Source organism: Cyanistes caeruleus, chromosome 1, assembly GCF_971803275.1.
Source record: "Cyanistes caeruleus chromosome 1, bCyaCae1.hap1.1, whole genome shotgun sequence".
NCBI lineage: Eukaryota > Metazoa > Chordata > Aves > Passeriformes > Paridae > Cyanistes > Cyanistes caeruleus.
This window is the reverse complement of record NC_141701.1, coordinates 59,423,210-59,439,321: the sequence shown is the minus strand read 5'-3', so window position 1 is coordinate 59,439,321 and position 16,112 is coordinate 59,423,210. Positions and strand designations below refer to the sequence as shown.

The window sequence follows — 16,112 nt, the reverse complement described above, 5'->3', positions numbered from 1 at the left end:
TTAGAAAGAATCCTTTTCTCCCTTCTCTCTCTTTGCTTATAGTATTGTATGGCATTTTTTGCTATTCCTCTCTCTCATGCGAGCAGCAAAGTATTCATGCAAGCAGAGATAATACTACACTGCTGTAATACCAACATGCTAAGCAAATCCAAAATATTTAATCAAACCAAAAAATTAAAAACAGAGCTGGCCAGGGAAAAAAAACATGAGGTAGTATGAAGGAATTCTTTTCCATCCTGCTTTTAAGATTAGGCTTGAATATGTAGACATGAAAAAAAGACGTAGAGAATATATGTACTTGCAAACAAATAAGACACATTAGTCTTTCTTTTTATGAATTGACATGGAGAAACAAATATCATCAGCCCTATAAAAAAACTTCAGAAAATGTTAAAAAGCTTTTCCGAACAATATTACTAGAAAGTTATTTCAAGAAGACACGGCTGCAGAATGAAGTTCATACTTCAAATTTTAACCCTCCTTTTAATCAAAGAAAAAAAGAAGAGAACTGTGATAAATGAAATATTCACTGGCTCAAAAATACTCTAGTCCTATGAAACCAGAGACATTTTCTGAATTTTAGCTCTTTTTTATATCTTGGTAAAGAAAGAAAAACATTCACTGCTTCCAGTAAAGCTATGTTTTTGCCTTTATAATCTTGCTAGTAAGAAGCTAACATCTAAAAAAGGTTACCAGATATACACAGAAGAATCCACTATGTGTTTATATGGACTAGAATCATACAAACAATTTTTGAAAATGAGTTGAAATTAATACATTATTTCAATAGTTCTAAGACTTCCCCATAATTTTTATTTTATCAGAAGAGGCTAACAATTTTTACGAACAAGAATTATACTTAGCTGCAGAATTAAACTGCTATATTTTCAACCAAACCCTCAAACTGTAAATACTTTTTTGCATATAGTTGGCCAATTTACATTTTCCCAATATTTAATCCTGGAAATTTATACCAAAAATCACACACAACTTGAAAAAGACAAGAGACAGCTACAGATGCAGAAGTTCTAACCTATCTGAAGAATTACTGGAATTAAGATATAGACCTAATTCAACTCTCAAAGGCATTTTCACAATATACCAAGCAAAGCTTACCGCTGTAACATGAGATACATCTGTTGAAGCACTTGCAGAATTCTGTGGGCCACCCATGTGCATCTTGCTGATATGTGTATTTAAACTACCCAAGCTTTTGAAGACACAGCTACATTCTGTGCAGTTGTATGTAGGGCCATTCTTCACCTTTAAAAAAATAACAAAGTAAATTTTCCCTACATCTACCAAATATTGTTTTTCATTATTTTTCTATAGCACAAGTACACTACTGGATTATAAAAGCTAAAATGGTTTATTTCTTCAAATTACCAATATGCAGTTATGGAATCAGGCTGGTACCTCTTGGATATAAATGAACTATAATCTATGTACATGACTACAGCTGCTTACTACCACTTCTCAACATTGTGAAGCACCAGACAGCAAAACAAATGTCGTGCGGCAAACGAGGTCTCAGACTTTTCTCTCTTTACCATCTCCTACCATTCCACACTTAAAAGCAAAACTGAAATGCAACTTGATCAATTAAGATGTGCCTGAAGATGAAGCATCATACATAATACAAATGGAAGTTTGGAAGTATGAGATAAGAAAAATGCAGACAAAAACCAACATTGTGAAGGGCATGGAAGTTTAATGTCTGGTTTGAACTGAATTTGAACACAGAATGAGAAAGTGATCAGCAGCCACTTGTTTGAGACTTTCAGACCAATGGGTTAAGATAATTAAAGCAGTTAAATTTGCAGCTTCCATCCATCCTCACCTTCCCTCTTCAGTCCACACAGCAATAACATCCAGTACTTGCAATGTGCAGGGAGCAACAAGGTATTCAAAAGAAAACACATTGCAGTACTTGCAATACAATATTGGTATTTCATATTTTGTGACATTAAACTAACAACAAGACTTTCAAAAAGAGGTATTAAGTAATAAAATATGCTACAACTAAACAGTGCTTTAGGAAGTGAGAATCAACTTCCAATTCACTATTCATTGCAATAGCAGCTTCAATGTTATTTTCTAACTGTCTCAGAATAAAACAAAGAATTCATAGAGTTCCGTGCAGGCTTGAAAAAAAAACCAGCAACAGCAAGAAAGGAAAAAAAAATCAATAGATTATCCAAAGCAGTAACTCAAATTCAGGCTCAGGACTCCAAAACACAGCATAGGATGTGATCAAGAGGTAGCATTTATTTAAAATACCTTATCCCACAGCTTGTTTCTTTCTTACACAAAAACAGAATAACAGAAAAAGGTGAAAAATACTTTTTACTTCACCCCTAAGTAATACTGAAAAAAAGTAAATTTAAACTATTAAATCAATGTTGGTGCATTTTTTTATGTAGCAAAAGCTATCACATATAGACAGCTGTTAACCTTGAGGATGACTAGTCACACCAGGGAATCACAGAATCAATTAGGTTGGAAAACACCTCTGAGGTCCTCAAGTCCAACCCATGACCAAACACCACTATGTCAATTATATCACGGCACTGAGTGCCAAGTAAAATCTTAAATAAATCTCCAGGGACAGTGACTCCATCACTTCCCTGGGCAGTCCATTCTAATGTCTCATCACCCATTCATGAAGGAATTCCTCCTCATGTCCCGCCTAACCCTCCCCTGGCACAGCTTCACTGTGTCCTTTTGTCCTGTCACTGGCTGGCTGGGAGAAGAGGCTGACCCCCACCTGGCCACAGCCTCTCTCCAGGGAGTTGTAGAGAGTGATAAGGTCCCCCCTGAGCCTCCTCTTCTCCAGGCTAAACATCCCCAGCTCCCGCAGCCACTCCTCACAGAACTTGTGCTCCTCACCAGCTTCACTGACATTCTCTGGACACACTCTAGGTCCTCAATGTCCTTCCTGAACTGAGTGGCCCAAGCTGGACACAGTACTCGAAGTTAAATGACTTAACATAATTAAGTGTATCATAAATATTACATATACATATCCATATAATAAAGCACATCCTAAAAGTAAGAAACATACTAAAAGGATCCTTAGTAATATCTACCATTGTAACACAAAAACGGAAAAGGAGATTGCAAATCTCAGAGATAGGGGAAGAGTGAGAACAAAGATGATACTGTGCACACAGGAAAACAAAGCAGCAGAAAGCATTACCTCTATCACTTCATAATTTCCAAACCAAAACTACATCTCTTTCTATGGGTATTTCCAACCACAAATCACTAAAAGTCTGCAAATTACTGAACACAGTTGCATAGCTCACATTGCTAAGAAGACTGTATTACTTTATCACAGCATATTTTGAGACTTAAAAACTGTCTGTCAGAAAGAGGAAAAAAAGCAGACATAAAGAGGTCTGAAATGTTTTTTTTAATCTTATTCTGAAATTTTCTTCCACTTGTAACCAAAAAACCTCTGTTTTTTTGCAGGCTGCAAGACATATACTTCAAAGACAAATGACAAGTATGTTCTGCAATATAATTAGTGAAGTGAGCTGCTGCTTGGCCTTGAAATTTGTCACCATTTTCTGCTTGGCTGCTTTTGGCTTATTTTCATGTGATTCTAGCCCTTGTTCTCCCAAGACTGACGTAGGTACTTTTTTGCACACCCAACCCCACTATTTATTAATCTATCCACATACTAAAAAGACACTGGCAAATGAAGGTTTTGCTACTTCTCCTAAGTATACATTTATTCCGACCAAGCTAAGGAAAGCCCACAGGCAAAAGCAGCAAACCAGAATCTACACTACAGCAGTAAATCGCTACTGGCTGGAGCACATAGGAATAGCAAAACTGAGTTAAGATGCACCCAGGACTCGATGAATAATTGCATTTACCTCAGAGTGAACTCGCTGTATGTGTGACTGCAGGTTGCCTTTCTGGGAAAAGGCAGCGGGACAAAAGGCACAGGCATGGGGCTTCTCCCCCGTGTGCTTGATCATGTGGGTCTGCAGAGCCCCCTTCTGGTTAAAGGCCTTCCCACACTCGCTGCACTTGAAAGGTCTTTCACCTGCAAGGAAACAGCAGCAGGAGGAGGAAGAGTAAGGAGGTTTAAGTAATTGTCAGCAGTTTCCTGTATCTAAATGAAAAATTGTACTCAATAAAATAAAATACACATGTTATTATATATGTTATTGGGAGATTTTGACAATAAAATTGTTTGCTTCGACCACCAACTCAGCACCTACTCTTGATGAAAATGTAGCCCTGTGAAAGTTTTGTGACTTAGCTGGTGATTATCAGTTTAAATCGGTAAAATAAAGGAAATCTAGATGAAGCAATTATTTAAAACAGCTTCCCTCAACTTGTGGTTTGAAAGATCTCAGCTGCTATGCAAAATCATTGGAGCAAAAAAAAAAAACAAAGGGAAAAAGAAAAAAGAAACCCACATATGTTTTATACCAAACCATGTGTTTTAAACCAAATGCAAATACCTTCACAGAAACAACAGGCCCAGAGGGCAAATGGACAGTAATATGTAACTAACAGTCAAAAATTTAATCTTTTATCTGGTTTTAAATCAGAAAGTCTTACAGCAACACTGCAAAAGATGGTATATGGTTCCCACTCCCCAATAAATTTTACGAGCCATTCATTCTTTGCAACCACCTACTGAAAATACGCAATGAAATAATGTTTTAGACAGTTCTGCCCAGAAAATAATTTAAAAAACTGTTCCTACTGACCATTTAAAAGAAAACTAGCCAATATTGTTACAGAAATGCTGTCATGATTTCCCAATTTTGGTGCCCTCAGTGCTGTGCATAATTGCACTTTTTGTATGTTACCAGATAAGCATTAAAAACCCCACAGAAACTTTAAGTTACGAACATAAGAGGACTGCATAAAGAGATTACAAAGCTACATAAATATACTAATAATAAATTTTAGTTTCTTACAACCATGTGTCCTAATTAACTCCTGGAACTTAACACCAGGAACTCCACTGTGAACTTAAGTACTACTCTTTTTTTTCTTTTAGTGAAATAGTTCAGCTGTAGTAACTCTAGGACCTTGAAAATATTTAGCACCTTGCCTTTTCATACTTCCATAGCCAAGACCAGTATAAGCATGCAGTATGTTGTCTGCTATACCAGTAAGTACTACCATGTGCACATTAAATCAGTTTTAATAAATATTTTATATGATTTCTAATTTTACAGCTGTAATTACATCTACTTTAAGCTTATTAATTCTTAATTAAATTCACATTATCAGAAATAAAAGCAGTTTTTCTGTAATTGATTACAAGCATACTGAAGCACACTGAAGGAATGTATATCTTGTTCTGCTGCTTAGGGGTTTTTAAGGTGCTTTAAAGACTGCAGGTTTTAACTGTATATTTTTTTAAAGAGATTAGAACAAAGAGCACTGATTCACATCTGGAAATACAAAATTCCTATTAGGCTTTCATAGGCAAAAAGCTTAATTTCCAGTAAGAGCTTCTGGTGGACACATGGAAGGATTGCTTCAGGTTAAGTTTGCCTATGTAAGTAAATCTCACTATAAAAACGAAATCTTAATTCTATTGTGGAAATATGAAATTTCTGTATTTCTCAAGTATAACTTAATAAAATACAGATTTGAGAGGGGGGGAAAAGGGGTTCATTACCCATATATTAATGTGGGAATTGCAGTCCCTGAGACTTTATTTTTTTTCCCAGAAGGGTGCAAGTGCTTGAAATGATTAGCTAGAACACAAAAAGTACTGCAATTAAGAGGCCAACGTAATGCTGCACATTGTGCACAGACCTGCTATTTTAACATATAAAGGCTTGGACATTCTATATTCTTTGAAGCAGAGCTGTTTTCTACATATTTACAGTACCTCACACAGCCGAAAGCCAGACAGATTGTCTGCAGATTTAGAGTACTAACATACTTCACAAATTAACTGAGTATTTGCAAGCTACTTAGAAGTTAAAATGACCTCCTATCATGTGCAGACTGGGACTGCATTTTCTGTCTCTGGTTTCCCAATAGATAAATGTCATTAAGTTTTAAAAAAAAAAAAATGCCATTAAACTTTTTTAAGCTTTAAAAAAGCATCCTCAACCAACTATAATCTTGTTTAATTCTGACTAGAATAAGCTAACAAATTAAACGGAACCAAGAATCTAAAATACTGAAGTTAATATTCACTGACCTTTTTTGATATTATTTTCAAGTAATTGTTTTAAAGGAGGTACAAGGGTGACCTCTTGTGTTACTTTTCTACAACTAAATCTGTAAAACTTCAAAAGATTCTTAAGAAAGTGTCACACGATGGTCTTTTTATTTCTTAGTAAACAAGGCCATTCTTGTAAATGGCAACTCATCACATCACTGTCTGAACAGAGATATTGCACTGACTGATGTTACAAACAGAACTGCACACTTACATAAATGAACATGTGAATTAGCTAAAAACTAGACAAATGGCAGTTTATTCAGTATGTATGAAAAATACATATTGAACATCACTGGAACATCTTCAATGAAGACTTTGTTTAAAGCCAAACTCCTGCTATAATATGTATACCTGGTTAAAACATAAGACCTATTCTTTTGTAGCCATCTGTACACTTCATAAGTTTTGTATTATTTTGTGCTTGGTATTTTTCAATTACTTCAATTGCTTATGGTTTAAACATGCACATATTTGTAACAGAAATGTAGCAAAAACCATTTCCTATTCATTCTGCAAATTTGAACAGTCACCTGCACTTGTTCAATTATTAAAATTACAACCTAGGCTTATCACCTCAGAAGATCACTTTGCAAGTTGAAATAAATCAATTTTAAAAAAAATGCAAGAGCACTACTTTATTAGTATCAATAATTCTCATGCACTTTTGCTCTTTTTGCACTTGTAAATTTTAAAACCCACTCTCTAGAGTACATAAGATCCATTTTAAAGTAAATGACTGGCCCTTATCTAGGGATTCTGATTTTAGGGCCCACTGAAACTCTAAATACCAAAACTGATATTTTCATTTGTAACAAATGAAATCTATAGAGTTTTTAAAATTTTTTAGCTGTTTCTAATCATATAAATCTGGAAACTGTAAAAGCATATAACTTTCCTAAGCAAATGAATTACATAAAGTTTATTTTAAACCAACAGGTAGTTGCATCTAATGAACCAAATGTATTAATAATATTTCAGGTCCCAACAGGATGAAGACCTTTACAGCATTTCAGAGGTTAATTGATTTTTGTAAAACAAAACCAAATTAAAACAAGTACTTTCATTGCCATACCTGTGTGTATTCTGACATGGCGCGTTAACTGACTAGGTTTCTGGAACGTCTTTCCACAGTGAGGACAGGAATAGGTAAACCCACTTCTATCAATATTTCTGTTGTAAGATCTGGTATTTGATACCCTGTGATTGAAAAAAAAAAACAAAGTATTAACATGAAATGTTATTTTGAAGAAGCTTCTTTTACCTCATCATTTTTAACATAGTATTAACTTGATGGCAACATAGTATCAGCTGCAACAGTGAAAACCCAAATTCCGTAATGACACTGAAAGAACAAGGCAAACAGTTATTTTCTCAAGTACCTACAAGCACCAAGAATTTTAGTTGCTTCTGCAGTAAAAATATGACAGATCTTAGAGGCTCTCTTCAGACGTTTTCAGGGTAAATTCTGCCAGAAGTATACAGTGAATTCACAAACACTTGGGTCGTGTTTTGGTTGGGAACTTTCAACTCTGTGCAACTTTTACTTCTTTTGCCTGAACATAGCCAAGTCCTTCATTCTAAACTAGAATACACAAATCTCTTAAAATGGAGTACACATGCACTTGCTGAAGTCTGGTAAGAACAAGTTAAGAATTTAACAACACAAATATTCACCGTTGGCCCTCAAATACAAATCCCACTCTCCACAGAATCACACAAAGAGAGAATACAAATTCCCAAAATTCATTTTGCTACAAATCAAACCAACTAGTTTATTCATCCTAACGTCTCTACACAGGAGTTGTGCACAAGAAGAATGGCTTTAGTAGGCAGTACATTTATATAACCCAAAGAAACCTAACTTGATACTTCAAACCTTTAAATTTCTGTTTGCAGATTAAAATTTAGAGCACTTGTTTACACCTCCTGCAACACAACTATTAACATCTTAGAACCTGTATTAACTTCTCATAAAAGGAATTTGAAATAGACAGGGCTTATTGTTTTAAATGTGTAATTTTCCTTATCTGTTTTTTATAGAAATAGTGAAAATTAAAAGAGATATCACCTGTCACTTTAGGCTTTATTAATATTTAAAGTAAACCAAGGGAAGATTTTCTTCCTTCTAATTTAAAGTAATTCTTACCTTCCTAAAAGTAAACTAGAGAGCTGAAAGAAAGGAAAGAACAAATATTCACCAAAAATAAGAACAGCATTTACCAGGCCTCTTTTTTCCCCCTTCATTTTGTGCTTTTTCAGATTTACAAGAAACTCATGGGAGGCTGTAATGAGGACCTCTTGGGAAAAATGATCAAACTGCAAAGAACAAGTTACATCTTTGCAGAATGAAAACATTAAAACTTTTGTCATTATAATAAATGCCATGTAAAATTAATATACATTTGCTTCAATATACTGCTATTAGTGCTTAAAATCATAAACACTTTACATCAGAGAAACAACCCATGCTCACAAATAGCTAGTATATGAACTATGCTCAGTATGTGTGCCTAAATAGAAAAACAGGGAAAAAAAAAAAAAAAAGGCCGCCAAAAATAACCACTAGTTAAGCAAGGTTTTAAAAAGCAAGTGTTGTTTTAGAGCAGCATACCAAAGAAAAGAAATTATCTGCATAAATCATGGTACTTTGCTGACTGGAAATACTACTCCTGCTTTTCCCAGCTACTACCATAAAAGTAACATCTGCTCATTTTGTTATAATCCCATGATTGTCACCTTATTTTATAGTGAGTTTTCATGTGCTCCTTTAGCTGTGAGGAAGTTTCAAATTCTTTTTTACAAGACTTGCAGCTGTGAATCCTACTGCCTGCCAGTTCCTGACGATGTTCTTCCATGTGTATGGACAGCTGACTCTGTAAAGTGAATTCATCTCCACACTCTGAACAGATAAGATTCTGAAAGAGATAATAGAGACTGATTTTTCAAAACAGCAGTGCACAAGCTTTGCTCAAGTAGATTAACTTATCCTTCTATGGACATTGGCAGCTGGAAGCAAGCAGCAAGAGAAGTATACAAGCAAGAAAAATGTATGAGCCCTGTGATATAAATCATTTACGACAATCACTGCAAGATTATATTAATATTTATATTTTAAGAAACTCCACTAGAACTGAGTTCTGAAAAACTTCATATGGAAGCAGAAACGAGCAGTTCAGTACCATCCTCACCACTCCTTATTTCCTTGGTGGGCTGGTTCAAGACACACAGAAACTCACCTCAGTGCCATTACACAGTGGTCTACAGAAACATCTGTAAAAAATAATTACTTTCTAAAACAAAAGCATTGGATTCAGGGATTTCATACTTTTGCAGATTAAATTAATATTGATTGTCACTTTTAAACAGTAATCTCACCACAGTTAGCACTGACTTCTTAAGCTTTCTCAACAGTAAAGATGACATAAATAAAGAGGGACATGATGTTTTTAAGAGGTACCTCTTCAACCCATTAATTTTCAAAGTGTTAAACACACCATTTTCCAGTTATATTAGTATTCCATGTCATTCAGAACAGAAATTGTATTTCTCATGTTTAATGCAAAAGTGTTGCCATTTCTCTGAAACTCAAGAGTAAGAATCAAACTCAAATATTGTTTCTGTGAAAATTAAAAGCTCTGCATTTATTTGACTTCATTTTGCCTTTTGAAATCATTAATTTTATCAGTCAGTCTATTTTAGAAAACCTAAGCTGAGAGTTAATCTTAAATGTCTAAAAATATCCATCTGTTAAATGTTCTTCACTGGTGTGCATAAGTAACTTCAGACAGGTTTTCTATCAGCTCAGTTTTCAATAATTATGATTATCACTGCAAACTGAAATTATTTTTACCCTGCCCCCTTTTTTCCCTCTCCCATGATGATCAACAAGAAAAATAAAAACAAACAACAGAAAGCAACAGTGTTCATTTCAAGAAAGATATTGACAAGAAGGTTTTAATCAAGAGGAACACAGGTATGCAATGTTATTTTTGGACTGTTTTGACAATGAATTTGTTCTTTAAGTCTGAAAAAATAACTCTGCAGTATCACATTTCCAGACAAAAGCTTAAAAAGCTGAAGTCCTTTAATGAAATTAATTACCAACTCAAAAATTATTTGCTTCATCTAACCTAAATGTCATTATTACTGGATTCAAGTCACAGAGTGAGACAATAAATAACTAATGCTTTTTTTTCTAGGACACACATTTAAATCTGAATAGTTCTCATGAGCATCTACTGCTCTTATACAACAAATTTAGTTTATGATTTTAGATTTCTAGAAGTGGAAGAAAATTTTACCTAGGAAACTTGAAATTACTATGCCAAGCTCATGAACCTCAAAACTGAGGGATTTTGAGTTGCTTCTCAGCACTTTTCAGACATGCATATGCATCATGTTAAGTTGCAAATATACATATTCTATTAAGCAACTTCTACGAACAAAAAAAATAAATAGGCTAAAATGAAGTATTTGAGACAATTAAAGTCGTCATTATTCTATTCAGTAATGTGGAATTCGCTGTAGGAAAGCAAGATCACAGTAAAGCAGAAAACTACAAAAACCCACCAATGTATCATGCCAAACAGACTCTGCTATAGGCTGTACCAAATGTATTATATTTTTTTTACTTCTCAAGCCAAAAAAAATCACCACCACAAACAGAACAAGTAATTGAACACTGTAACCTCACTATGGTAAAACTCGTATTTTAACACTAAACAAAAGAGGCTAATCATATGCAAAATTCCCAAACTCAGAAAAAAAAATTTAAAGTTCTAATCATTGGATTCTTCCTGTTTTAGCTCTCCCTCTCTTACCAGATGCAACATCTAAAGAACACTTTGGAACTTATGATCTTCACCTGTTTGGTATCTATGACTCCCAGCATCTGTAAAGGATTTTAATCTGCACTTTTGCAAAAGATCATTTGTCACTAAAGGACAAAAAATGATTCACACAACCACTCAGTGTCAGAACAAAAACCCATGACTTTATTCCCTGACTCCAGTATTTATCGATTCTGGACAATGACCAGGGATTGGATAATTAAGTTACCACCTTCCCAAGCACACTGGTCATGCGAAATGTCCATCAAAAAATGTTTCTTAGAAGGAATGTGATAAACAACTTATGTTTACAGGATTTTCATGGGAAAGTAACTAAAACTATGATAACATTAGCAGACTTAATTTTCAGGACGACAATCATTGCTCATGAATTATTAGACAGTACATATCAAATACAGCGAATATTTCTAAAAAAAACCAAAAACAAACAAAACATGAAATAAACAAGCAAAACCCCAACATCAAACAAAGTAAAACATAAAAACCCAAACCAACAGGATCTTATAATAAAGGAATTTTCATTTTTATATCCACTGAATATCAGTTTTAACTTTTTCAACATATTAAGGTGTTCCTAAAGCCCAGAAGCCCCTCATGTTCATGAAGAAATAAGTAATTTTTGTTTCAAGTTCTTATTCACCATTTCTGTCTTGCCAGGGCAAAATGTAGCAATGAAAACCATTGTGCATTTCCACTGAAGAAATGGACAAGATGAACAATCCTCGAGAAGATGGGGCATATTTACACAAGATATAATCTTTATGACTTCTCAAGAGAAAGCTACCCCCTATTAGTGAGGAATTTCAAATGTGAAGTTTTTTCCTCACACCAGTTTATCACACACAAATTACCAAAGAATGTGAGGAAGAAATAAGAGTCTCTTGCAAGCTCAGTATCAATAGCCCAGAAAATTCCTTCCAGAACCTCCCACAGGGAGCAACCAATCACAAAAATCTAAGTTTCACAAACAGACACACTCTCCCAAATCTCACTGGAGCTCCCAAGAAGCTAATCACTTTAAATTTCTTGGTTTTGGCCATCTGCATTCATCTGTAGATAAAGCTGCCTGATCAGCACAACACAGGGATAAAGTTCCCCAAATTTCATTTTGTGAAGCCATCTCCTTAACCTCTATGCATGTCCCTTAATGTATGTCCCCCCATATGCACCTCTGCTCTGATTTCAGATTTTTAACTCTTCTAACAGCAAAAGGAAGAAGAGTAAACAAGATGGAGAATGTGCTTCATCAATAACTTATTAACCTGCACATTGTGGAAAACTCAATGTCAACTAGTGGCATCACCAATACCCTCTTGTTCAAGTTCAAATTCCAGCTCTCCTACAGGTCCTGTGCATAATCACTGTGAAAGTTATTTCTGCAGTCTCATGTGAATTAATTGTTACATTTGTCTCTGTTTTACCACAAAACTATTGGGTACTATAAGAAACACATTCATTAGAAATTGAAATATGTTCGTATTTTTATAAATTAAATTTTCAAGCTGCAGATGGAATTTTAAATTGGAAGGCATCACACAGCCTATTCTTCTGACATCTGCACCAAAGCAACAAAATCAGCACTGCTAAAGTACATGAAAAATCACTTAGTAGTAGAAACAAACACCAAAAACCACCTTTGGGTGTCTTTCTTGATGCTCAGTTTCCTTATTCTGATGTGTTTAGCAATTCATAAATCAAGTTCCCTTACTAATACCAATTAAGCCATTTATCATTATAGATATATTAATATACAGCACAATTGTACTCTAGTCCACTTAACTTGGCTGCCTACTTGACTGTGTACATGACAAAACGTGAGCTAAAATGATTAAGAAGGAATACAATCTCTACAGATGGAATGCCCTGCATCTGGTTTAGGGAGAAGTGCACACAGGCTTATTATCCCAGACTTACAGGTCAAAACTGCTGTAAGCTGTCAGCAATAGGCATGGAGAAACACACCACTGTTGCATTTATGATTAGAAGTCTGACAATAAAAGTGCATACTTGATTCAGCTCAGATTCTCTAACACAAAGGGCAACTTTAAATAAGCCTTTACAGGAGGAAGAAGCAATTACACGATCAAAACCTTGGTATTTTGGGTACTGCCATCAACTGGCAATTGTAGCAATGCAGTAATGACTTTAGTGTGCAAAATACACCTCTATGTATTAACTGTTTGCTAAGAATTTAACCAACACTCTATCAAAATAGAAAATGAAATTGTGAGAGGGGAAGGAACAAGTACTCTCAAGTGAAACAACCAACCACTCCAAAACAAGACATGGGCACTTAAGATAAGGGAACAGCTTCATCTATTTCTATGGATGGTGAGAGTGCCTCTCCATGACATCTGCCATCAAACATCATCACACATTATTTATTATATGTGGGCGTATCAATGTAGATTAAGTCACAGAAGTATCTTCAAAATAAAAGTATGTGTAAATAACCAATCAGTTAATGTTTATATATAGTAAAATATGCACAAGTTCCTTTTGTTCATAAAGACACAATGGGAATACTAATTTATATTCAGGTTATTAATTTCTGTCTGTAACTAATATTAAAACAGACTCCCCACTTAAAGTTTTATATTTCTTCTGAACAAAATCATTTATTCAATCCTCCAATCTAAAGCATAAAGTTAAGGGATTAAATACAACCACTATGACATGTCTTTTCAAAATTAAGTTATAATGTTTGTAATTAATTACCTCCTCTTTCTCATGTAGCATTATATGTGCTTTCAGACTGGCTACTCTGGAGAACTTCTTGTTGCAGACAGGACACGTAGGATCCTCGCCATTGTGAGTACATTTGTGAAGTGTCAAGTTGAATTCAACATTAAATGACATGGGACACTGGTCACACCGGTGAGGCTGTTTGTTAAAATCACAAATAAAGACAAAATTCAGTCTTCCCATAAGCTACATATACACTGAGTGACACATATAACCATACAAATCTAAGTGTTAAACATTAAAAAAAGAAGAATTCAAGCACCTATATAGGATAATGATGCTTAATAATATCAATATTAATTATTTTATCTTCTTCACTACAGAACATACAAATATAGCATTACAGAAGCACAAAGGGAAAGAAAGCAGGGGAACTAAGGAAACCAGAGACTCAAAACTGAGACTGTCTGAAAGGAGGGAAGTTAGTAGGAGAGAGGAATAAGCAAGAGACAGAAATACATTTTCCTCCTTTAACTGTGATCATGATTCACCCAGAGGGTGGCTGGGTACTAGAACAGGCTCCCCAGGGAAGCAGCCCCAGCACCAGGCCTGACAGTGTTCAAAGAGGATTTAGACAATGCTTTCAGGCACTTGCTGTGACTCTTGGGGTGTCCTGCACAGGGCCAGGGCTTGGTCTTGATGATCCCTGTGGATCCTTCCAACTCAGCATATTCTGAGATTGCATGAAATCTTCTTAAGTAAAACTAATAATCAAAACAGCAAAACACTTAGTTTATACTAGGCTTGACTGCTCTTCACTTGGTATCTCCACAACCAGTTTTCATTCTTTAAGAGCAGTTTCACTTTTAGACTTAAAGGGTCTCACATAAGTGCGCAATAGCATGGGTATAACTTTATCAACTTTACAACACTGAAACTAGTGTAATTGTTCTTTGTATATGTGAATTACCTCCAAGTGCTATGTTTTGTAGAATTTAATCTGTATTTAGGGCTACCTCAAAAAATAATAAAATTATTTTCCTACCACACGTAAGTAGTTCTAACTTTGTTAAATAGAAAGCAAGGGAAATAAATTAAATGCTTCATATTACAGATGCAACTTGTGGCAAAAGCTTCATTTAAAAAACCAGTCCAGTCTTAATTACATATCTGTAGTCTTCTCATTCTTTCCCAAATTTGATTTGTAAGCAACTAAAGAGAAGACATTAATCTACTGATCAATATATACATACTAAATTAGTTTACCAGTTGGGTCCTGTTAATATAAACATTATTTTCTTTTTATTGCTAATGTGTATATAACCACTTTACAAACTCTATTGAAAAAACTCACACTTTGACATCCACCTGGGTATTTTACATATCAAATAAAATGGCTAAAATTAAAAATTACTGATCTGGAAACAACAATCCAATTAAAGGGCATCAAAGAAGGTCCTATCTCAAAGGAAACATGAGAAAACATGAAAGAGAAATGTCACAAAACTCTGAGGTCCCTGAGTAATAATTATTAGTGGTGTGACTGAAGAGAAATGGGAAAGTTGTCTTGTGTTAGCTTTACTTGACAGTATATGGAAATATCAATGCACACTAGTTATATCTACCACAATTCATACCTTGTCATTTTGCTCATGATCCCTCATATGGCGCTGGAACTGGGTCTCTCTTGCAAAAGACAGCAAACAAATCTCACACTTATGGAAGCTGGGTACTTGGTAGGGAAAATTACCGTTCTCCGTACTTGGCGTCAGAACATCATCTACAAAACAAGCAACAAAACATTTTTATGAAGTCACATTTTATCTACTTATAATTGTAAAAACCAGAAAAATTTGAAGCAGAAACTACTCCAATTCCTCTAAGATTTGTGACTTATCCAACAGTGTAACTTCAAGGAATCTTGCAGATCTCAGGCATACATATTCCTGCTTCCATTGGCACAGGATCAATCAAAAATATCCATACCTCAAACTGCCAGTCACTACAAACACACATAATCACCTTTACCCAGTGATCTGAAATAAATTCTTTCTGTGCTTAATAAACACCCATCATCAAGTTTGAGACAAAATGAAATGTTGCAAAAAACACCAGGTATGAGTAAGATACTGCCAGAGGTTACTTTTAATATTACATCACATGTTTCTAAAAAAGTTTTTTAAAATTATATAGTCAGCAGTTCTGACTACACAGATTTTCTGTCCTCCCTCCCATCTCTTTCTATAATCTCTTGCCTTAGAAAAGTTTAGACATAGATTCTTCTCCTTCTGGCATTACAAAACCTTTAATAAAGCCTATTTTAAAACCTTTAGAGCTGTAAACCCAGCACCAATGTTTCA

At 34.8% G+C, this 16,112-nt stretch overlaps 1 protein-coding gene across 15 annotated transcripts in view; it reads right to left on the bottom strand.

Annotated features, from left to right (window-relative positions):
• Nucleotides 1–16,112, bottom strand: part of ZNF236 (zinc finger protein 236) — a 75,269-nt gene that overhangs the window by 49,327 nt on the left and 9,830 nt on the right. For all 15 annotated transcript variants that reach the window (XR_015288490.1, XR_015288492.1, XR_015288493.1 and 12 more), the window contains exons 2-7: nucleotides 15,390–15,532; nucleotides 13,786–13,950; nucleotides 8,954–9,132; nucleotides 7,290–7,414; nucleotides 3,885–4,057; nucleotides 1,117–1,263 (exon numbers count right to left, since the gene is read on the bottom strand). Coding sequence is in view for 11 of the 15 variants with exons in the window: in XM_086894586.1 (XP_086750712.1) it covers nucleotides 1,117–1,263; nucleotides 3,885–4,057; nucleotides 7,290–7,414; nucleotides 8,954–9,132; nucleotides 13,786–13,950; nucleotides 15,390–15,532 (932 nt within the window). In the remaining 4 variants the exon portion in view is untranslated. The remainder of the gene's footprint in view (nucleotides 1–1,116; nucleotides 1,264–3,884; nucleotides 4,058–7,289; nucleotides 7,415–8,953; nucleotides 9,133–13,785; nucleotides 13,951–15,389; nucleotides 15,533–16,112) is intronic.